This window comes from Macaca nemestrina, chromosome 17 (genome assembly GCF_043159975.1).
Source record: "Macaca nemestrina isolate mMacNem1 chromosome 17, mMacNem.hap1, whole genome shotgun sequence".
Taxonomy (NCBI): domain Eukaryota; kingdom Metazoa; phylum Chordata; class Mammalia; order Primates; family Cercopithecidae; genus Macaca; species Macaca nemestrina.
Window position 1 is genome coordinate 1,720,765 of NC_092141.1, and position 22,946 is coordinate 1,743,710.

Below are 22,946 nucleotides of genomic sequence, written 5' to 3' on the forward strand. Positions count from 1 at the left end.
GGCACATGGAAATTACAAGAAAAAGATTTTTTTTTGGTTTTTCGGGACAGAGTTTCGCTCCTGTTGCCCAGGCTGGAGTGCAATGGCACGATCTCGGCTCACCGCAACCTCTGCCTCCTGAGTTCAAGAGATTCTCCTGCCTCAGCCTCCCGAGTAGCTGGAATTACAGGCATGCACCACCATGCCCGTATAATTTTTTGTATTTTTTTTTTTTTTTTTTTTTTTTTTTGAGACGGAGTCTCACGCTGTTGCCCAGGCTGGAGTGCAGTGGCGCGATCTCGGCTCACTGCAAGCTCCGCCTCCCGGGTTCCCGCCATTCTCCTGCCTCAGCCTCCTGAGTAGCTGGGACTACAGGCGCCCGCCACCACGCCCGGCTAATTTTTTGTATTTTTAGTAGAGACGGGGTTTCACTGTGGTCTCGATCTCCTGACCTTGTGATCCGCCCGCCTCGGCCTCCCAAAGTGCTGGGATTACAGGCTTGAGCCACCGCGCCCGGCCAATTTTTTGTATTTTTAGTAGAGACGGGGTTTCTTCATGTTGGTCAGGCTGATCTCGAACTCCCGACCTCAGATGATTCGCCTGCCTCAGCCTCCCAAAGTGCTGGGATTACAGGCATGAGCCACTGTGCCCAACCGAAAAAGAATTTTTTTTTTTTTTTTTTTTTTTTTTTTTTTTTTTTGAGACGAAGTCTTGCTCTGTAGCCCGGGCTGGAGTGCAGTGGCCGAATCTCAGCTCACTGCAAGCTCCGCCTCCCGGGTTCCCGCCATTCTCCTGTCTCAGCCTCCGGAGTAGCTGGGACTACAGGCGCCCGCCACCTCGCCCGGCTAGTTTTTTGTATTTTTAGTAGAGACGGGGTTTCACGGTGTTAGCCAGGATGGTCTCGATCTCCTGACCTCGTGATCCGCCCGTCTCGGCCTCCCAAAGTGCTGGGATTACAGGCTTGAGCCACCGCGCCCGGCAAAAGAATTTTTTTTTAAGGAGAATAGGCCAGTACTTTGGGAAGCAAAGGTGGGTGAATCATTTGAAGTCAGGAGTTTGAGACCAGTCTGGCCAACTGGGTAAACACCATTTCTATCAAAAATACAAAAATTAGCCAGGCGTGGCGGGCACCTGTGGTCCCAGCTACTAGGGAGGCTGAGGCAGGAGAATCGCTTGAACCCAGGAGGCGGAGGTTGCAGTGAGCCAAGATCGTGCCACTGCACTTCAGCCTGGGGGACAGAGAAAGACTCTGTCTCAAGGGGAAAAAAAAAAAAGGAGAAGGAGGAAGAAATCATAACTAAGCTGGAAAATAAAGAGATAAGTGGCCGGGCGCGGTGGCTCACGCCTGTAATCCCAGCACTTTGGGAGGCCGAGACGGGCGGATCATGAGGTCAGGAGATCGAGACCATCCTGGCTAACACGGTGAAATGCCGTCTCTACTAAAAATACAAAAAACGGCCGGGCGCGGTGGCTCAAGCCTGTAATCCCAGCACTTTGGGAGGCCGAGACGGGCGGATCACGAGGTCAGGAGATCAAGACCATCCTGGCTAACACGGTGAAACCCCGTCTCTACTAAAAAATACAAAAAAAAACTAGCCGGGCGAGGTGGCAGGCGCCTGTAGTCCCAGCTACTCGGGAGGCTGAGGCAGGAGAATGGCATGAACCCGGGAGGCGGAGCTTGCAGTGAGCTGAGATCCAGCCACTGCACTCCAGCTTGGGCGACAGAGCGAGACTCCGTCTCAAAAAAAAAAAAAAAAAAAAACTAGCCGGGTGTGGTGGCGGGCGCCTGTAGTCCCAGCTACTGGGGAGGCTGAGGCAGGAGAATGGCGAGAACCGGGGAGGCGGAGCTTGCAGTGAGCCGAGATCGTGCCACCGCACCACTCCAGCCTGGGCGACTGAGCAAGACTCCGTCTCAAAAAAAACTAATAATAATAAGCAAGAAGGGAAGACCCAGCCATCAGCCGCCACTCAAGCGTGTCTTCCCTCCTTGTAGACCCAGGAGAATCCAAAACTTCAGACTCCAACAGCATGGGAACGGGAGTGACCCTTGGGACAATGGGCGCGCAAGCCCACCCCTCTCTCCTTTCTTTTCTCATCCTCCTCCATCCCCTTCAAACGTACGGATTTGCAGCTACAATGGTGGCTTTCGCCCTCTGATAAGCCTGAGACCTGCCCTACGAAGAAAGTGACCTCCTTGCTTAGGCGACGTTTCTGGTGTGTATTGGGGCCGGGGGAAGCAGAGAAGGGAGGGTCCTGGAAGGAGGCTCTGAAGCAGAGGTGAAGCAGGGAGAGAATGGAAGGCTGCTCATTCCAGCAGAAAAATCCACCCAAATCCTCCCCTCCCAACTTTCCTGACTAAAGAAAGGCATTCCTTCTTTCAGCAATGGGGAAGAAACTGGAGCTCGACAACCTGCTTGCCTGCCTGGTGCCGTCCCCTGAAGCCGCCAGAGCCGCATCATATGGTCATGACACTGCCCGAGGCTGGGTACCATGTAAACGGCTCACTCTGAAGTTGGGCTACTTATTCCTACTTTTCCTTAGAAAAAACATAAAGCAGGCAGTAAGAAAATTTCTTTCTGGCTGGGCACGGTGGCTCACGTCTGTAATCCCAGCACTTTGGGAGGCTGAGGCGGGCGGATCACGAGGTCAGGATATCGAGACCATCCTGGCTAACACGGTGAAACCCTGTCTCTACTAAAAATACAAAAAATTAGCCGGGCGTGGTGGCGGCGCCTGTAGTCCCAGCTACTCGGGAGGCTGAGGCAGGAGAATGGCTTGAACCCGGGAGGCGGAGCTTGCAGTGAGCCGAGATCGCGCCACCGCATTCCAGCCCGGGCGACGGAGCGAGACTCCATCTAAAAAAAATAAATAGGCTGGGCGCGGTGACTCAAGCCTGTAATCCCAGCACTTTGGGAGGCCGAGACGGGCAGATCACGAGGTCAGGAGATCGAGACCATCCTGGCTAACACGGTGAAACCCCGTCTCTACTAGAAAATACAAAAAACTAGCCGGGCAAGGTGGCAGGCGCCTGTAGTCCCAGCTACTCGGGAGGCTGAGGCAGGAGAATGGCGTGAACCCGGGAGGCAGAGCTTGTAGTGAGCTGAGATTGGGCCACTGCACTCCAGCCTGGGCGACAGAGCGAGACTCTGTCTCAAAAAATAAATAAATAAATAAATAAATAAATAAATAAATAAATAAAAAGAAAGGTCAGAGCTGTCCGGGCACAGTGGCTCATGCCTGTCATCCCATCACTTTGGGATGACCATGTTGAGATCGCGCCACTGCACTCCAGCCTGGGCAACAGAGACTGTCACAAAAAAAAAAAAAAAAGGTGGATGCCTGTGTAACGTCTGCGATGTCACTCTCACATGCATTCTGGTTTGCTAGAGAAAGGAATGTTGACCCAGTTATAAAGCATTGTAATTGCACTTAATACCTATCTTATCTATCTGCTTCTCGGAGCCACTGTTACTGCGGATAAAGCAAACGAATACTTGTAGTGCTTTCATTTTTCCTTGGGAAAATTAATTGTGGGAAGAGGCATCAAAATTTAGGTGTGTAAACAGGATCGTGTCAAGCCCAAAATGTCACACGTTGTGTGGTATCTTCATTGTTTGAGAACCTCCACCCTGGGTTACAAATCAAAGCTCCTCAAGCAGCTGGGCTGACCCCGGGGCTAAACCTGTTCTTGTCTCTAAGCCCCACGTGCACTGTTCCCTCCACCCACAGCCCGCCGCCCTCTTAGAAAAACTCACAGCCATCTGCTGATGAGCTCCGCGGCAGCAGCTTGAAGCTCTCGTTCCTTTTTTTTTTTTTTTTTGAGGCGGAGTCTCGCTCTGTCGCCCAGGCTGGAGTGCAGTGGTGCGATCTCGGCTCACTGCAAGCTCCGCCTCCCGGGTTCCCGCCATTCTCCTGCCTCAGCCTCCCGAGTAGCTGGGACTACAGGCGCCGCCACCACGCCCGGCTAATTTTTTGTATTTTTAGTAGAGATGGGGTTTCACTGTGTTAGCCAGGATGGTCTCGATCTCCTGACCTCATGATCCGCCCGTCTCGGCCTCCCAAAGTGTTGGGATTACAGGCTTGAGCCACCTTTTTTTTTTTTTTTTTTGAGACGGAGTCTCGCTCTGTCGCCCAGGCTGGAGGACAGTGGCATAATCTTGGCTCACCGCAACCTCTGCCTTCCGGGTTTAAGGGATTCTCCTGCCTCAGTCTCCTGAGCAGCTGGGATTACGGGTGCTCGCCACCATGCCTGGCTAATTTTGTATTTTTAGTAGAGACGGGGTTTCACCATGTTGGCCAGGCTGGTCTTGAACTCCTGACCTCAGGTGATCCACCCGCCTCGGCCTCCCAACGTGCTGGGACTACAGGTGTGAGCCACCGCACCCGGCCCACTCATTCTCTTTCTTGTGGAGGCAACACTGATTTCATTTTGGGGAGTCATCTCCCACTCTTGGTCCTGTGGTTTCCGGTGTGGTTCATGTAGCTGTCTCCAGGGCAGGCACCTGATCCAGGCCTGATGAATCAGAATCTACTCCTCTCCCTCACTACAGTGACTGGGTCGGGGTGGATACCTCATTCAAGTTGCTGCACTGAGAATCCGCTCTGAGACTTTCACATTTTGGTAAAGAGGCACTTCCTCTTTCTTTCTTTTTTTTTTTTTTGAGACGGAGTCTCACTCTGTCGCCCAGGCTGCAGTGCAGTGTCGAGATCTTGGCTCATTGCAAGCTCCGCCTCCCGGGTTCACGCCATTCTCCTGCCTCAGCCTCCCGAGTATCTGGGACTACAGGCGCCCGCCACCGCGCCCGGCTAGTTTTTTGTATTTTTGGTAGAGACAGGGTTTCACTATGTTAGTCAGGATGGTCTCGATCTCCTGACCTCGCGATCCGCCGGCCTCGGACTCCCAAAGTGCTGGAATTACAGGCTTGATCCACCGCGCCCGGCCGGCACTTCCTCTCTCTGCCTCCAGTGCTGAACTGACAGATGAAAACCTGGAGCTGTGGGTGCCTCTGTGGGTGGCTGTTGCTGCCACCCCACCTCCAGGTGAGAGTCTGCTTGGGAAAGAAGCCACCGTAGAGGAAGGTTGAGCCAGGTGATGGCTCCAGACACATTCCTGACCGTGTGTGAGCACCTGGAAGCAGCCCTACCCCGGGACTAAGGTGCTAATGCTCATAAATGCCATTTGTTTTGGCCCAAGCCAGTTTGGACTGGGTTTGTCACTTGCAACAGAATTTGAACGAGAGGTGGCCGGGCACGGTGGCTCACGCCTGTCATCCCAGCACTTTGGGAGGCCGAGGCGGGAGGATCGCCTGTCAGGAGTTCAAGACCAGCCTGGCCAACATGGTGAAACCCCGTCTCTACTAAAAATACAAAAATTAGCCGGGTGTGGTGGCGCACACCTGTAGTCTCAGCTACTCAGGAGGCTGAGGCAGAAGAATCACTTGAACCCGGGAGGCGGAGGTTGCAGTCAGCCAAGATTGTGCCACTGCACTCCAGCCTGGGTGACAAGAGCGAGACCGTCTCAAAAACAACCTGCAACATGAGACCCTTGGTTGCCTCCCAGGGGCCCTCCTCGTTTCCTAATACTGACAAGGAGACCACGTTGGCAAACACATATTGCTTTATTTAGTGTTTCTCTGGATTGCAGAAGTGTCAGCAGTGGGCTGAGACCCCCAGAAGGGCACAGAGGCAGCTGGGCAGCCCCCAGACCCTTGAGGGTAGGGGTGGGGAGAAGCAGCAGAAAGAGGTGGTACCCCTGCCGCTCCCCCCAAGGCCAGCCCTTCCCCGTGCTCCCATGCCAGGGAGGGGTCAGGGGCCAGAAAAGGCCCTACATCCTTGAGTGGGGCCCAAGTGTGCAGGCAAGCTGTCCGTCATCCTAAGGCCTGGACTCAGGCAGAGGCGCTTTTCCCACCTGGCAGCCCCCAGGGCTGATTGCTGGTCAAGGAGCCAACTCTGCTGTCAAGACATGACTGGGTTTTATGGGGCTCCCGGTCCCTGGGAGTGGCAGTGAGGCACTCTGAGGAAGGGCTGCCGTCCTGGTTTTGTGGCAACCTGCCGTATGACCGCGGGCAAGTGCCTTCTCCTGTTTGGGCATCTGTCTTCTGCTCTAACATGAAGGGGTTGAGCTGGATGATCTCCCAGTCTTCCAACTTCTATGGCCTAAGACGTCCTTCCTCACTCCAGCATGGCCTGAGACTGCGATGATGAGGACAGGAAAAGGGCATTTTTTTTTTTTTTTTTTTTTTGAGACGGAGTCTCGCTCTGTTGCCCAGGCTGGAGAGCAATGGTATAATCTTGGCTCACTGCAACCTCCACTTCCCGGGTTCAAGCGATTCTCCGCCTCAGCCTCCCGAGTAGCTGGGATTACAGGCGTGCACCACCATGCCCAGGTAATTTTGTATTTTTACTAGAGACGGAGTTTCTTCACGTAGGTCAGGCTGGTCTCGAACTCCTAACCTCAGGTGATCAGCCCACCTTGGCCTCCTAGAGTGCTGGGGTTACAGGCGTGAGCCACCGTGCCCGGCCTAAAAGAACATTCTTAAGGCAGGAAGAAGAGGGCAGGCAAGCGTGGTCTCAGCCCGCAGATGGAAGTCAGAGTGGGCTGCAAAAGGTGCAGATGGGCAGGCAGGGAGACAGGTAGACAGACAAGGTGCCAAGGGAATCAGGAGGAGAGGTGGCCTGGCCAGCGAAGAGGGCACCAGAGCCCAGCCCACCCCACCTCTCAGCTACGTTCCTCGCCCTGCTGGGGTCAGGGAAAACACACCCATGTGTCCTCGGGTGGGAAATGGCTTTTTTTAAAAAATAGTTTCCTATAAAGCATCAAAAAAAACCTCAGAGAAACCCTCAGCAAAAGTTCCCTTCTCTCAAACATTTGGCATCGGCAGTAGGGCTGGCATGGCTCGCTCTGGCCCTGGCTTTGCTATTGCTGTGGCCCGGCCTGGCCCACTCCTGGGGTAGCTCCTGGCCCCTGCTGCTCCCTCAAGAGAGGGATGGGCAGGAGGTGGGAGACGGCAGGGGGGCTTTGGGGCGTCCCTGGGTCCCCGTCTGAGGGATGGGCAGGAGGTGGGAGACGGCAGGGGGGCTTTGGGGCATCCCTGGGTCCCCGTCTGAGGGATGGGCAGGAGGTGGGAGACGGCAGGGGGGGCTTCGGGGCGTCCCCGGATCCCTGTCTGGAAGTTTGACTCTTTGGTAATTGGGAGGGGAGGACAGAAGCAAAGCGCTGGGAGCTGGGAGTCCAGTGAGCGCCTCTATCACCGGGAATTCAGCCTGGGAGCGACCTGCGGGGCAAAGACATCAAGTGGTGAGGGGGAGACGGGGGGCCCCGGGTCGGGGGCAGAGAGACACCCAAGTGGTGAGGGGGAGACGGGGACCCTGGCACTCAGGCTTTTTTATCCTTTTAATGGAGAGTGGGGTCTCACTATATTGCCCAGTCTGGTCTTGAACTCCTGGGCTCAAGCTATCCTCCCACCTCTGCTTCCCTAAGGGTTGGGATTACAGGCGTGAGCCACCGCACCCAGCCCCAGCGCTTACATTCACGCGTTTGAGGCAGGCAGGAGTGGTGAGGGCCTAGTGGTCTCCATCCTGGAGACTCGGACCTGACTCCCACAGGAATGCCCACCATCCTGGCCAGGGTGAGCCTCTCCTCCCTCCTGGCACCCCCCAATCATCCCGTATCTTCCCTGCATTACCGTGCTGCCTTTTTTTTTTTTTGAGACAGGGTCTCATTTTGTCACCCGGGCTGGAATGCAGCAGTGAGATCTTGGGTCTCACTGGAGCCTCAGCCTCCTGGGCTCAAGCGATCCTCCCACCTCAGGCTCCTGAGCAACTGGGAGTACAGGCGCCCGCCACCACACCTGGCTAACTTTTTTGTGTATATATATATTTCTGGAGACAGCGTTTTGTTCTTGTTGCCCAGCCTGGAGTGCAGTGGCACAATCTCAGCTCAACGCAACCTCCACCTCCCAGGTTCAAGTGTCTCTCCTGCCTCAGCCTCCCGAGTAGCTGGGATTACAGGCATGCGTCACCATGCCCTGCTAATTTTGTATTTTTAGTAGAGACGGGGTTTCTCCATGTTGGTCAGGCTGGTTTCGAACTCCTGACCTCAGGTGATCTGCCCGCCTTGGCCTCCCAAAGTGCTGGGATCACAGGTGTGAGCCACCGCACCTGGCCTTTTTTTTTTTTTTGAGATGGCATCTCACTCTGTTCCCCAGGCTGGAGTGCAGTGGCATGATTTCAGCTCACTGCAATCTCTACCTCCTGGGTTCAAGCAATTCTCCTGCCTCAGCCCCACTACTAGCTGGTATTACAGGCACACACCACCACGCCCAGCTAATTTTTGTATTTTTAGTAGAGTCGGGGTTTCATCATGTTGGCCAGGCTGGTCTCGAATGCCTGACCTCAGGTGATCCGCCCTCCTGGGCCTCCCAAAGTGCTGGGATTACAGGTGTGAGCCACTGCACCCGGCTTTTGTATTTTTTTAGTAGATGGGTTTCACCATGTTGGTCAAGCTGGTCTCAAACTCCTGGCCTCAGGTGATCCGCCCGCCCCGGCCTCCCACAGTGCTGAGATCACAGGCGTGGGCCCCTGGCCTCAGGTGATCCGCCCGCCTCAGCATCCCACAGTGCTGGGATCACAGGCGTGGGCCCCGCGCTGCCACCTTTACAACTTTCTGCACTGAGGGGCGCGAACGGCCCCTCTCTCCGGCCCTCATGGGTGGGCCAGCGGATGGAAGAAGTGGTATGATGGCCTCTGGATTAAGGCCCATGGTGAGGTGCCCGGACTCTGCCCAGCACAGCCAAGGAAGGCACAGCCAGGCCATGAGCGGGAAAGCAGACCCCACTCACCACAGCCAGGTGCCCGTTCTTGGCCTTGGTGATGAGCAGCTCCGAGCCGGGGGTGAAGTCGATGGTACCATCCCTGCCGGGGCCCCCTGCAAACGTGATGCTGGGGGAACGGGGTGGGTGAGGGTTTTTCCATGGAGACAGACCCCCAACTCTAAGGTGGGCCCCCGCTCTGTTCCTGGATGCCCACACAGCCCCCCTCCACCCCCCACCCTGTCCCCGGGTGCCCACACAACCCCTGTCCACCCCCCACCCTGTCCCCGGGTGCCCACACAACCCCCTCTCCACCCCCCACCCTGTCCCCGGGTGCCCACACAGCCCCCTCTCCACCCACCAACCTGTCCCCGGGTGCCCACACAGCCCCCTCACCACCCCCCACCCTGTCCCCGGGTGCCCACACAGCCCCCTCACCACCCCCGCCCTGTCCCCGGGTGCCCACACAGCCCCTTCACCACCCCCACCCTGTCCCGGGGTGCTCACACAGCCCCCTCACCACCCCCCACCCTGTCCCCGGGTGCCCACACAGCCCCCTCACCACTCCCGGCCCGCATCTCACCTGCCCTGGTTGATGTTGACGTTGTTCACACGGTCGGCACTGATGGCTGTCTTGGTCAGCGTCTCAATCACATGGTCACTCTGCAGCACCACATCTCCCTGGGGGGCCAGGAAGGAGGGATCAGGCCCTGGCCAGAACTCGAGGACCCTCTGCCTCACCTCCCCATCCACTCCTCACTCCCTATCCACCCCCTGCCCCCATCCACCCCCCAACTCCTCCCCATCCAGCACCCCATTCACCCCCAATCCCCCCTACCCCCTCATCCCATCCATCCCCCCACCTCCCCATCCACCCCCACGCCCCCTCCCCCCCCACCTCCTCATCCACCCCCACACCCCCTCCCCCCCACCTCCTCATCCACCCCCACCTCCCCCTCCCCCCCATTACTCCCCAATCCACCTCCCCATCCATGAAAGGGCACCTTTTGCTTATTGTCTTCACGCTGTACATGAAGCACAAACAGACTGTCGCTCAGGCTGCTCACGGAGATTCCTGAAGGGAGAGGGCAAAGGTCAGAGGTCAAGTGTCAAAGCAGGGACCCTCCCCCTGCAGCCCTGGACCCTGGCTGACCGGTCAGGTTGGCGTAATCAATCCTCTGCTTAACTTTGGCGTCCTCCACGATGACCACGGCGTTGGGCGTAAGCAGCAGCTGCCGGGAGCGAGGCTTGTAGCCCTTGCGGTCATATTTCACGACAGGCACAGCATACTGGGGACAGAGGCCAGGCTGAAGGGGCTTGGGGAGAAGCTCCCAAGGCTCCGCCTGTACCCTGACCTGCCTCCAGCTCCTGGGCAGCAGAACCGCGCTGCCGGACTCAGGGCTGCAGGCAGGCTCTTACCTGAATGGGCTCAGATGGACTCAGGGTTGAGGGCAGGCTCTTACCTGAATGGGCTCAGAGCCCAGGGCCTGAAGCACTCGGGAGCTGATCTCGTCTGCACCTGCAACCCAGATGGCAGGGAGGGAGGTCAGAGGAGGCAACAGGGGACCAGGACAATGACGAAAGGTCTGAGTGCTGGAAAGTCAAGGGCTCACCAAGCCGAGTGCTAATGAAGAGTCTGGGCACACTCTGAGGGTAATTATCCTTCTTGCCCTTGAAGATCTCACTAGCCACGGCCTTCTGCTGCAGCTAAGGAGACAAGAGGGGTGAGGAGAGTATCACGGTGGGGGATACTATCTTGGGGGGCAGAGCCAGCCTTAGGACCTGAGACAGCCTCCCTCACCTGCTTGCTGGTCCCCCTCTTGCTCAGCACCAGGAGGTTGAGCCCTGCCCCCCACACTCCCATCAACCCACCACTTCCTGACCCTCTGCCGCCACCAAACACTCCCCAGCGGTGTCATGAAGGCACTGCCGGGTTTTGAAACTAGCCTTTGGCCGGGCGCGGTGGCTCAAGCCTGTAATCCCAGCACTTTGGGAGGCCGAGACGGGTGGATCACGAAGTCAGGAGATCGAGACCATCCTGGCAAACACAGTGAAACCCCGTCTCTACTAAAACTACAAAAAACTAGCCGGGCGAGGTGGCGGCGCCTGTAGTCCCAGCTACTCGGGAGGCTGAGGCAGGAGAATGGCGTAAACCCGGGAGGCGGAGCTTGCAGTGAGCTGAGATTCGGCCACTGCACTCCAGCCTGGGCGACAGAGCGAGACTCCGTCTCAAAAAAAAAAAAAAAAAAAAAAGAAACTAGCCTTTGTAATGTTTCCCCACCCCATCAGGCCCTGGTGGCCCTGAGACTCAGCTCCAGCTTGGGGTCTTCTAAGTAGCAGATCACTAATACTCAAGGTTACTAGAGGTTATCTATGCTGGGTGGGTGTTTTAGAATCATCCAGTACTGAGTTGGCAAAAACACAGCACATCAACCAATGCCTGTAATGAGGGCAAACATCACCAATCCATCCAAGTGAAGATGCAGACTTTTTTTTTTTTTTTTTGAGACGGAGTCTGGCTCTGTCACCCAGGCTGGAGTGCAGTGGCGCGATCTCGGCTCACTGCAAGCTCCGCCTCCCGGGTTTACGCCATTCTCCTGCCTCAGCCTCCCGAGTAGCTGGGTCTACAGGCGCCCACCACCTCGCCCGGCTAGTTTTTTGTATTTTTTAGTAGAGACGGGGTTTCACCGTGTTAGCCAGGATGGCCTCGATCTCCTGACCTCGTGATCCGCCCGTCTCGGCCTCCCAAAGTGCTGGGATTACAGGCTTGAGCCACCGCGCCCGGCAGATGCAGACTTTTCAACACAGGGTTCTGAGCAGTCTCTACCAATCAAGGGCAGTTGGCCCACAAGGTGACCCCTATTGGCCACCCCAAATGTACTCCAGCGTCCACTTCCTACACAAGGCCCAGCAGGGCCTGGCATCCAACTGAGGTCGCCAGTAGAGCGGGGTAAATACAGTAGACCGAAGAAACGACAGCAGACAGGGGTAAATACAGCAGACAGGGGTAAATACAGCAGACAGGGGTAAATACAGCAGACAGGGGTAAATACAGCAGACAGGCTTAAATACGGCAGACAGGCGTAAATACGGCAGACAGGGGTAAATACGGCACACAGAGGTAAATATGGCAGACAGGCGTAAGTACGGCAGACGGGTAAATACGGCAGACGGGTAAATACGGTAGGCGGGGTAAATATGGTAAACCGAGGTAAATACGATAGACGGGGTAAATATGATAGACGAGGTAAATACGATAGACGGGGTAAATACGGTAGACGGGGGTAAATACGATAGACGGGGTAAATACGATAGACGGGGTAAATACCATAGACGAGGTAAATACGGGGTAAATATGGTAGGCTGAGGTAAATACGGTAGATGAGGGTAAATACGGTAGGCAGGATAAATACGGTAGATCAAAGTAAATACGACAGAAGCGATAAATACGGTAGGCCGAGATAATATGGTAGGCAGAGTAAATACGATAAGCCGAGATAAATAAGGAAGGCAGGGTAAATACGGTAGACCAGGGTAAATACGATAGACGAGGTAGAGTAGACCGGGGTAAATACGGTAGACTGGGGTAAATAGAATAGACCAGGGTAAATACAGTAGGCGGGGTAAATACGGTAGACCAGGGTAAATGCCCCTCTAGGCCGACACTCTCTGAGGAATGCCTGCGGTTCCCTGACTCCACTTCCTCATCCTCACCCAGCACCACTCTCCGTACCTGCTGCTTCCACTCAGGGCTGATGCTCCGGCAGTATTTCCACACCATGTTCTTTATGCACAGCTCCCGCAGAAGCTCTGAGGCCTGAAGGGAAGAGTGAGGTCAGAGCTCCTGGACACCCTGGGCCCTTCCCTCTGAAGACATCGAACATATGTTACCCCAGCCTTTGGATAAGCAAAGCCCCCTCCATCTGGACGATGCTTCCACTCCTGAGTCAAGAGACCTTACTCAGCAGGGCGCGGTGGTTCACACCTATAATCCCAGCACTTCGGGAGGCCGAGGTGGGTGGATCACCCGAGGTCAGGAGTTCAAGACCAGCCAGGCCAACATGGTGAAACCATATCTCTACTAAAAATTAAAAAATTAGCTGGGCGTAGTGGCAGGTGCCTGTAATCCCAGCAACTTGGGAGGCTGAGGCAGGAGAATCACTTGAACCCGGGAGGCAAAGGTTGCAGGGAGCCAAGATCGCGCCACTCCCTGGGCGACAGTGTGAGACTCCATCTCAAAAAAAAAAAAAAAAAAAAAAGAGAAACCTTACTTTTCACTGCCCAGCTCTGGTCCGGGCCCTCCGTGAGCCCCTCCCTGACCGATCCTTTGGCTCCAAGAAATCAGACCCTTCTGCTGGGTACTTTGATGGTCCCTAACTTGGCAGGGGGTGCCCACAGACCTCACGCAGGGCAGGTGGGGGTGTGGGCCAGGAGGTGTCCAGGACATTCCGGGGCAGCTGCCGCCGCAGGTTTAGCAAAAAAGAGGTGCGCACGTGGTCCAGGAAGAAGGCATTCTCGGGGCAACGGGGGGCGTGGCGCAGGATGAAGCCTCGGATGAGCCTGGGGTCGGGGGCCAGACAGGGTTGAGGGCGAGGAGGCTGGTGGTGAACCCCCCACACGCCCTGCTCTGCAGCCCCCACAAGGCACCCTGGTGCTCACCGCCGGATGGTCTGCGCTGCCCACTTCCTCTTGGTTGCCTTCCTCCGGCCCAGCGTTCCACGCCACCACGACTGGATGCAGATGGCTGTCGTGGAGACCACAGATGGCTGACCTCCATCTTCTTACCATGGTGGCCTCCCCTGGCCCCAGACCCCGCCCCTCCTGAAAACCCATGGGCCCACGAACCTGATCGCTTCACCCGGAGGAATTTCTGCCGCCAGTGAAAGCCCCTCCAGGCAGCTTGGATCTTGGTGGCTGCAGTTGGGAAAGAAAGGCAATTGGCCAGAGCGCGGGGAGCCAGCTGGGAGCCTGGTGCCGTCTGCACTCCATGAGTGGCATGAATGGGACAGTGGCCGAAGGAGCCAGCGAGCAGCAGAGTAGTGAAGAAGAATGAATGTGGGGACTGCCCGGAGAAGGGGGGGCAGTGGGTGCGATGGCGGGCGTGAGGCTGGAGCTGGTAGGGAGGGGGTTCCAAGTCGACTAGTGGACTCCCTGGAGGAGCACTCCCTGGAGCTGGGTGTGGGGCTGGAGCCGGTAGGGAGGGGCGGACTCCCTGGAGAAGGAGCCCAAGGGAGTGACTTCCCTGCTTCCCGGAACAGACCCTGTGCGGCAGGAAAGGTGGGCTTCTCTCTCACCTAGGCTCTGCCGCCGGACCTCCAGGGCATCCTCTGTGGCAAACAGGGTCTTGGGGAAGCGGATGAAGATCTTGGTCCTGGGAAAGCAGCAGTGATCAGCCTGGGGTTGCCACCCCTATTCCCCGCAGGCACCTGGCATGGGCACTACTCACCTGCCCATCTTGTACTCTTCTGGCTTGTAGCCCAGGTGCCGGACCAGCACAGCCACCCCATCCTGCGGCCGTCCTGCCCACGTGGGCCACGTCTCTGGGCACAGTGACTTGTACCTGGGGATAGGAGGGGCAGGAATGCACGCGGTCCCCACCCACCCCAGTTAGCAGCCTGCTCTGGGCACCCACTGGGTGCTCCCATTGACTCGTTCACAGCTCGCAGGAGGCTCACTCGGTCACTGCCCCCATTTTAAAGATGAGGAAACCGTTCTTATCTACCTAAGGCCAAGTAACTAGGAAGTGGCAGAGATGAAATTCACACCTTTTGGCCCCCCAGACCCCCGACTCAGAAGAACCACAAAGCCGCTCCACCCTTTCTGAGCCGCTTGGAAGCTGCCCTACAAGGCTTGCTACCGCCTGCCCCTGATGCCCGGCACGTGGACATAGGCCTCCTGTACCCCTGAGCGGGCGCTCCCGGAGGGCACGGCCAGGGGAGCCGGTCGTTCTGTCCACCCAGCTTGATGTCAGGTCTGCAGCACCAAAGGTTCCTAGCACGAGGCCCCCAGCAGCCCAGGACCTCCACGTCCACATTTCTAAAATGGGGCTGAGAACCCCTGTCTGCCCTCATGGGACCTAGGGGCTCCTACCCTCCCACTCCCCTTCCTCGGCACCAAGCCGGACCTGCCCCTACCTTTGCAGGAAAGCTTCGTATTTGCGGCGATAGGCAAAGCCGGCTCTGCGCACGCGCAGGTTCTCCATCAGCCCCAGGTACTTCACCTGGTGCCGGATCAGCACCTCATCAAAGCGGCCTGGGGGAGGGGGAGAGCCACGGTCAGCGGGCTGGCGCTGACAGTCTGTCAATTGCAGGGGAGGCCCGGCCCCTAAGTCCCCCGTGGGAGGGGCCTACCGGGCTGTTTGGCATCATTAGGCTTGATGCAGCGGACGTAGGCGGGCTCCTTGGACTGCAGGATCTCCACCAGCTGCAGGAGGCTCATCTTGAACTGGGTGGCGACCTGGAGAGCAGAGAGGCATGGAAAGTTGGCCGGAGCTGGGCTAAAGCTGCTGACCCCAGCAGCGAGTACCCCACTCCTCCGGCTAGTGACGCAAGCAACAGCCCCTGATTCGGCCTGGCCCTTATTCCTCCCACCGCACATTCCTCACCGCAGAGGAGGGGGCCAGACTCCACCCTTACCCTCGGCTGGGCGAGGGACCGTAGTCTCCGAGCCTCACTCCAGTCTAAAACTCCTGCTCAGGTCTCCCAGCAACCTCAATGCTACACCTCCCATTAGTGACCCTTCTTTTTCTTTCTAGAACTTCAGGGCTGCGTTCCTGAACAGCGTGTCCCATGCTACACATTCAGCTATTATCTGGGTACGCTGCTCTGCAGGATCTGGAAGGATCTCAGGCCTGGCGAAGGAACACACTCCTTAGCAAAGACTCACAATTCCGTGTGGTCCGAGAGTAGCAGGTGTGTGCCTGGGGGTTCTGAGAGCCCCACAAAGGGACAGCTCATCCAGTCTGAGGGGTAGGGAGCACCAGGAGGCGTCTTCTAGAAATGACGCTGGCTGAGCTTTAAAGGGTAAGGAGGGGCGGCTGCAGTGGCTCACGCTTGCAGCAGTGGCTACAGGGAAAGACTGAGGGGAAGCTGCTAAGTACTCCGGCAAGATCCACTGGCTGGAGGAGGGGGACAAGGAGAAAAAAGAACTAAGGGGCCGGGTGCGGTGGCTCACGCCTGTAATCCCAGCACTTTGGGAGGCCGAGGCGGGCGGATCACCTGAGGTCGTGAGTTCAAGATCGCCTGGCCAACACGGTGAAACCCCCGCTCTACAAAAGTTAGCTGGGCATGATGGCAGGTGCCTGTAATCCCAGCTACTTGGGAGGCTGAGGCAAGATAATTAAGTGAACCTCCCACCTGAGCCTGGGAAGCGGAGGTTGCAGTGAGCCCAGATTGCGCCACTGCACTCCAGCCTGGGCGACAGAGCGAGACTCCGTTTCAAAACAAAAAAAGAGCCGGGCGCGGTGGCTCACGCCTGTAATCCCAGCACTTTGGGAGGCCGAGGCGGGCGGATCACAAGGTCAGGAGATCGAGACCACGGTGAAACCCCATCTCTACTAAAAATACAAAAAATTAGCCGGGCGCGGTTGTGGGCGCCTGTAGTCCCAGCTACTCGGGAGGCTGAGGCAGGAGAATGGCGTGAACCCGGGAGGCGGAGCTTGCAGTGAGCCGAGATCGCACCACTGCACTCCAGCCTGGGCGACAGAGCGAGACTCCATCTCAAAAAAAAAAAAAAAAAAGAACCAGGGATGACACCCAAGTTTCTGGCTTGGGAGACTGGGCTAGTGATCCCTGTCCTGAGTTAGGGAGAGAAGGAGAAAGTCTGGAGGGGGAGACCAAGGGCCCGTTTGTTACAGACCAGTGGGGTCTAGGGTGCCCGGGGCCATCTAGGGGAAGAGGATGAGATAAGTGAGTCTGTGGCTTGTGGGAGAGGCCTAGGCGGGAGGGTGTGCAGGCATCCACAGCAGGGAGACGCTAGGGCCAGGAGTATGTGGGCACTTAAGGAGAGGGTGGGGCAGACAGCAGCAGCGGGCAGGGGCCCAGGGAGCCAGACCTTGGGCGGCATGATGCCTGCATGCCCTCCCTGCTAGGCAGTCTGGCTTCCACCTCCCTATGGACCCAATGACCTCACTCTTCTGGGGCTCCCTCTTCTTGCCAAGCCCAACAGCCGTACCTCTGCCCCCAGCTCGCTGGAGCTCTCCCTGCACCTGGCACCCTGGCCATGCCTGCCTTTCCCGGTCCTTCTCCTTGATGCCATGGCTTTCCCGCTCACCTCCTGGCCTTTTTAGACTCTGTGTCTGGATTGGACCCTGACTATAGGTTCATCTGACATTCCCAAGTCATCTCCAATGCCTCCTCCTCCAGGGAGCCTTCCCAACCCCTCACCCCTTCCGCCCTGTCAGGCCGTTTGCTGTTCCCTCTTTTTTTTTTTTTTGAGGTGGAGTCTTGCTCTGTCGCCCAGGCTGGAGTGCAGTGGCCGAATCTCAGCTCACTGCAAGCTCCACCTCCCGGGTTCACGCCATTCTCCTGCCTCAGCCTCCCGAGTAGCTGGGACTACAGGCGCCCGCCACCTCGCCCGGCTAGTTTTTTGTACTTTTTAGTAGAGACGGGGTTTCACCGTGTTAACCAGGATGGTCTCGATCTCCTGACCTCGTGATCCACCCGTCTCGGCCTCCCAAAGTGCTGGGATTACAGGCTTGAGCCACCGCGCCCGGCCGCTGTTCCCTCTTCTAAGTTTGCAAAGCACCCTGTGCACGTTGCTGCAGGCACGCCCACTCATTCTGGTACCTCAGTGCCTGGCAGCGTCTGCTATAAATGTCTGCTGAGTGGGTGGACACATGACAGCAGCCACACAGAGGCAGCTGTCAACACAGGGACACCCACAGAGACAGAGGTACACACGGATTCCCCTACAGACACAGCCCACACTTAAGACACATGGCTCCACTCTAGACACAGCACACACACACACACAAGTAGGCAAACAGGGATGGGCTCGGTGGCTTACACCGGTAACCCTAACACTTTGGGAGGCCGAGGCAGGTGTTTCACCTGAGGTCAGGAGTTTGAGACCAGCCTGGCCAACATGGTGAAACCCCATCTCTACTAAAAATACAAAAAATTAGCCGGGTGTGGTGGCAGGCACCTGTAATCCCAGCTACTTAGGAGGATGAGGCAGGAGAATCGCTTGAACCCGGTAGGTGGAGGTTGTAGTGAGCCAAGATTGCGCCACTGCACTCCAGCAAGGCTCTGTCTCAAAAAAAAAAAAAAGTAGGCAAAGAGGCACCTAAGGCAGCCCCCTACAGACACCTGCATATGTGCACACAGGCTCCAACACACGTTCACACGCACGCTGCCAGCTCCCAGGCTCACGCAGGCCCTCATGCATGTTGGGGTGCACACACCCCTGTGCCCGGTCCCGCCACCTCCTCACCGTCTCTGGCCGCTTCTTGTCACTGAGCTCGCTCCGGTCGAAGCACTGGCTCATAATGGGATTCTTCGAGCTACACATGGTCTGTGTGGGCAGAGCCGGGGTCAGGGAGGGGCACAGGGACAGGCAGGACAGGCTCCTGGACACAGGTGCAGAGCTGTGGGCTACCACCACCCCCACGCCAGCCTCCCGGGTCCTCCTCACCTCCTTAAGGTTCCGGAAGAGAAGGTCATTGTTTTTGTCCAGAAACCCTGGGAGGGGAGAGCAGGTGTGAGGTGAGACAGCCTCCCTGCAGGCCCCGGTGGGGACACAGCCCCAGAACCCTCACCTGTCACGCTGTAAGTCACCTCCCCAGCGTAGTGCAGAAGGCGGAATTCCCCTCGGCCCAGAGATTTCCGGGTCCGCTGGTCAGCCAGCTTGTGCCTGGGGGTGATGGGGTGGAAGCTGCAGATGGCCGGCCTGAACCAAGCCCTCTGCCTGCTGAAGGGGCTTCAGGAACAGGAACCAGCCACCTAAAGAGCAGGCACACCCCAGGCCGGGCGCGGTGGCTCACGGCTGTAACCCCAGCAGTTTGGGAGGCCGAGGCGGGCGGATCACAAGGTCAGTAGTTCGAGACCAGCCTGGCCAATATGGTGAAACCCCGTCTCTACTAAAAACACAAAAATTAGCCAGGCATGGTGGTGGGCACCTGTAGTCCCAGCTACTTAGGAGGCTGAGGAAGGAGAATCGCTTGAACCTGGGAGGTGGAGGTTGCAGTGAGCCAAGACTGAGCCACTATACTCCAGCCTGCGTGACAGACCAAGATTCCGTCTCAAAAAAAAAAAAAAAAAAAAAAAAGAGCAGGCACACCCCAGGGCTGGGTCACTGAGGCAGGCCAGGCAGAGCCAGTGGCCTCCCTGCTCAGAGCAGACCACAGAGGCTCAGAGAGGTAGATGGCCCTGGTCGGGGCCACACAGTGCCAGGACTGGGAACTTCGCCATCTGACGGCCAGCGCACGCTGCAGGGAGGGCAACTCGCGTTGCTTCCGGCTGCTGCGGGCTCTGCTCAGAAGGCGGTGGTTAGCTGCCCACTACTTCTCAGAACGGAATCTGCCGCCCCAAGAGAGCACTAAAGTCTTAGGCATGTTTATACCCTTTGGCCCACTTGCTACTTTTAAGAACTATTTCAAGCAGCTAACCAGAGATACAAAGATGGAAGGCACGAGATGTCTGTGGCAGCCTTGTGATTCCAGCAGAAACCCGGTGGCTGGCCAGGGGCCCCGAAGAGCTGGCTGAGAGAGGGGAGTATCTGTGGGTCAGAGCCACTCCAGGAAGAGTTTTGAGGAAAATTTTCTGTTTGATGATACAGGAAAATGTGCAGTATATAGCATTACCCTGAGCCTTATACACAAGAAGTTCTTGTCTATGAAAAAAATGCATAGAAAAAGGCAGGAGGGAAAGGCAGGAGGGAAATGCCTCACACGGTTATCAGCCGTGGCCTTTGGGCAACAGAATCACAGGTGGCTTTTGCGTACAGTCCAACTTAGCGCTAATGAGCAATATTATTTTTATAATCAGAAACAAGTTTTTAGTATTTATTATTTAACGAATCAGGCAGCCCCTAAACCAGAACAGATTCAGAGAGACTCCCAGAAACAAGTTTTTTTTTATTTGAGATGGAGTCTGGCTCTGTCATCCAGGCTGGAGTGCAGTGGCGTGATCTCAGCTGACTGCAACCTCCACCTCCCAGGTTCAAGCGATTTCCCTGGCTCCCGAGTAGCTGGAATTACAGGTGCCCACTACCAGGCCTGGCTAATTTTTGTAGTTTTAATAGAGACGGGGTTTCGCCATGTTGGCCAGGCTGGTCTTAAACTCCTGGCCTCAGGTGATCCGCCCGCCTCTGCCTCCCACAGTGTTGGGATGACAGGCGTGAGCCACTGTGCCCATCCAGAAACAAATTTTCAATATCTTTTTTTTTGTTGTTGTTGTTGAGACGGAGTCTCGCTCTGTCGCCCGGGCTGGAGTGCAGTGGCTGGATCTCAGCTCACTGCAAGCTCCACCTCCCGCGTTCACGCCATTCTCCTGCCTCAGCCTCCCGAGTAGCTGGGACTACAGGCGCCGCCACCTCGCCTGGCTAGTTTTTTGGTTTTTTTCAGTAGAGACGGGGTTTCAACATGTTAGCCAGGATGGTCTCGATCTCCTGACTTTGTGATCCGCCCGTCTCGGCCTCCCAAAGTGCTGGGATTACAGGCATGAGCCACCGCGCCCGGCCTCAGTATCTTATTATGCAAAAAATACTCATGGATTTGGCATTCAGCAGCCCTGGGACTGACCCCAGCTCGGCAACCTAGATGAGAGGTAACTTCGGGGAAGTGCCTCTGCCTCTTGGAGTCTCAGTGAGAAAACACCAAGAACCCCTCCAGGAGCGGCCGCAGGAGAAGCTACGACATGCACAGCACACGTGAGACCGCGCTGGACAGAGGCACTTACTCCTGTTCCCACCTCGCCCCACCTCAGGGGATTCCTTCAATAAAAAGCAGTTTCCAAATAAGGAAAAATCTCAGCAAGGTTCTTTTATTTATTTATTTTTTGAGACAGAGTCACGCACTTTGGCCCAGGCTGAAGTGCAGTGGCGCGATCTCAGCTCACTGCAAGCTCCGCCTCCCAGGCTCAGGCCATTCTCCTGCCTCAGCCTCCCGAGTAGCTGGGACTACAGGTGCCCGCCACCTCGCCCGGCTAGTTTTTTGTATTTTTTTTAGTAGAGACGGGGGTTTCACCGTGTTAGCCAGGATGGTCTCGATCTCCTGACCTCATGATTTGCTTGCCTCGGCCTCCTAAAGTGCTGGAATTACAGGCATGAGCCACTAAGCCTGGCCTAGCAAGTTTCATTCTCAAAAAAGAACAGGGGCTGGGCGCGTGTGGCTCAAGCCTGTAATCCCAGCACTTTGGGAGGCCGAGACGGGCAGATCACGAGGTCAGGAGATTGAGACCATCCTGGCTAACATGGTGAAACCCCATCTCTACTAAAAAATACAAAAAACTAGCGGGGCGAGGGTGCCTGTAGTCCCAGCTACTCGGGAGGCTGAGGCAGGAGAATGGTGTAAACCCGGGAGGTGGAGCTTGCAGTGAGCTGAGATCCGGCCACTGCACCCCAGCCTGGGCGACAGAGCAAGACTCCGTCTCAAAAAAAAAAAAAAAAAAAAAAAAAAAGAACAGGGAGGAAGCCAGGCTACTAGCATCTTTCTTTCTTTTTTTTTGGGTCGAAGTCTCGCTCTTGTCACCCAGGCTGGAGTGCAATGGTGAGATCTCAACTCACTGCACCCTCCACCTCCCGGGTTCAAGCGATTCTCCTGCCTCAGCCTCCCAAGTAGCTGGGATTACAGGTGCCTGCCACCACACCCAGCTAACTTTTGTATTTTTAGTATAGACGGGGTTTCACCATGTTGGCCAGGCTGATCTTGAACTCTTGACCTCAAATGATCCACCCACCTTGGCCTCCCCAAAGTGCTGGGATTATAGGTGTGACTTACCACGCCCAGCTGTTTTTTTTACTTTTTGAGATAGGCTCTTGCTCTGTAGCCCAGGCTGGAGTGCAGTGGGTTGATCCTAGCTCACTGCAGCCTCAAAACTGCAGGGCTAGTGATGCTCTCGCCCCAGCCTTCTGCACAGATGGGACTCCAGGTGTGTGTCAGCGTGCCTGGCTAAGCTTCTTAGTTTCTGGACACACATGAGGGGTCCTTAACTCAGCACTTGGTCACCTCCTTGTGGCTGGTGTTTTGGGATCGGGGAGGGACTCCCGCACTCTGCAGGTTCTGCCACAAGTGAGTCCTCGCCCCCAGCAGCCCCGCGGCCCCACTCACGTCAGGAAGTGTGGATGGTGCTTGACCGTGTCCTCCAGTTTCTCTAGGAAGGTCAGGTCCGTGGCCTCCCCGGGGCGCAGACACTCCTCATCCTGGGGGGTGTGGCACAGGGGGAGGGACATATGGGGGAGGGGCCAGAGAGCATAGAGGATTGGGGTCACCATGCTGGGAGGCTCAGACACAGGGGAGGGGGCAGATCACTGGGAGCCTCCATAGAGCTTCCGACCGGGGCGGCGCCTCCCTCCATCCGCCATTCACAGCCCTGCCCTGTCTCTACTCAGCCCCAGACTCTGGCCCTCTGTGGACCAGCCTGGAGAGAACGGAGAACGGGGACATCCTCCCACCCAGCCTCCAGCACGAGGCCTTGGAGGCACAGAGGACTCACCAAAATCGAGATGATGCCCTTAAACTTCTCCTCCACCAGATCACAGATGATCTTGTTGTTGAAATACTGGACGGGCTCCCACTGAGGGGCAGAAGGGAAGGCAGGCATCACCGTGGGGTCCTGGCATCCTCTCCCAGGGGCCCCGATGCCCAGGCTCCCCATGGCCCAGAGAGTGCCCTCAGGCTTGCACACACCGCGATGCCCTCTGCCTCGTACTCCTCCTGCTCCGACTTGAGCGTGAGCTCGATGAAGAGCTGCTGCAGCTTCTCGTTGCAGTAATTGATGCAGAACTGCTCAAAGCTGCAAGGAAGGAGAAGCGTCCACAGTGGCTCAGTGGGGACATAGGACCAGCAGAGGGGAAAGGCTGGACGAGGCCCCTGAGCATAGGAGGTGAGACACAGAGCCAGTCCCCTGCTGGCTGGGGAGTCACGGGGCAGGAATGAGAGGCTGGGGGACAGAAGAGAGGGAGCAGGACAGGAGCCTGGGAGGAGACGGGGGAAACGTG

At 56.7% G+C, this 22,946-nt stretch overlaps 1 protein-coding gene across 4 annotated transcripts in view; it reads right to left on the minus strand.

Moving 5' to 3' along the window:
- Positions 1 to 5,578: 5,578 nt before the first annotated feature.
- LOC105471616 (myosin IC) overlaps positions 5,579 to 22,946 on the minus strand; it is a 32,260-nt gene continuing 14,892 nt past the window's right edge. For 3 of the 4 annotated variants that reach the window (XM_071082086.1, XM_071082088.1, XM_071082087.1), the window contains 21 exons: positions 22,636 to 22,741; positions 22,442 to 22,522; positions 22,057 to 22,148; positions 18,547 to 18,641; positions 18,423 to 18,469; positions 18,222 to 18,302; positions 15,140 to 15,245; positions 14,924 to 15,041; positions 14,236 to 14,349; positions 14,084 to 14,160; positions 13,635 to 13,703; positions 13,449 to 13,533; positions 13,190 to 13,349; positions 12,523 to 12,606; positions 10,403 to 10,496; positions 10,253 to 10,308; positions 9,943 to 10,078; positions 9,794 to 9,864; positions 9,373 to 9,470; positions 8,820 to 8,919; positions 5,579 to 7,253 (listed from right to left, as the gene is read on the minus strand). In XM_071082086.1, the coding sequence (XP_070938187.1) occupies positions 7,227 to 7,253; positions 8,820 to 8,919; positions 9,373 to 9,470; positions 9,794 to 9,864; positions 9,943 to 10,078; positions 10,253 to 10,308; positions 10,403 to 10,496; positions 12,523 to 12,606; positions 13,190 to 13,349; positions 13,449 to 13,533; positions 13,635 to 13,703; positions 14,084 to 14,160; positions 14,236 to 14,349; positions 14,924 to 15,041; positions 15,140 to 15,245; positions 18,222 to 18,302; positions 18,423 to 18,469; positions 18,547 to 18,641; positions 22,057 to 22,148; positions 22,442 to 22,522; positions 22,636 to 22,741 (1,897 nt within the window). In that variant the 3' untranslated portion in view covers positions 5,579 to 7,226. The remainder of the gene's footprint in view (positions 7,254 to 8,819; positions 8,920 to 9,372; positions 9,471 to 9,793; positions 9,865 to 9,942; positions 10,079 to 10,252; positions 10,309 to 10,402; positions 10,497 to 12,522; positions 12,607 to 13,189; positions 13,350 to 13,448; positions 13,534 to 13,634; positions 13,704 to 14,083; positions 14,161 to 14,235; positions 14,350 to 14,923; positions 15,042 to 15,139; positions 15,246 to 18,221; positions 18,303 to 18,422; positions 18,470 to 18,546; positions 18,642 to 22,056; positions 22,149 to 22,441; positions 22,523 to 22,635; positions 22,742 to 22,946) is intronic. The other variant, XR_011615310.1, reaches the window with a different exon arrangement.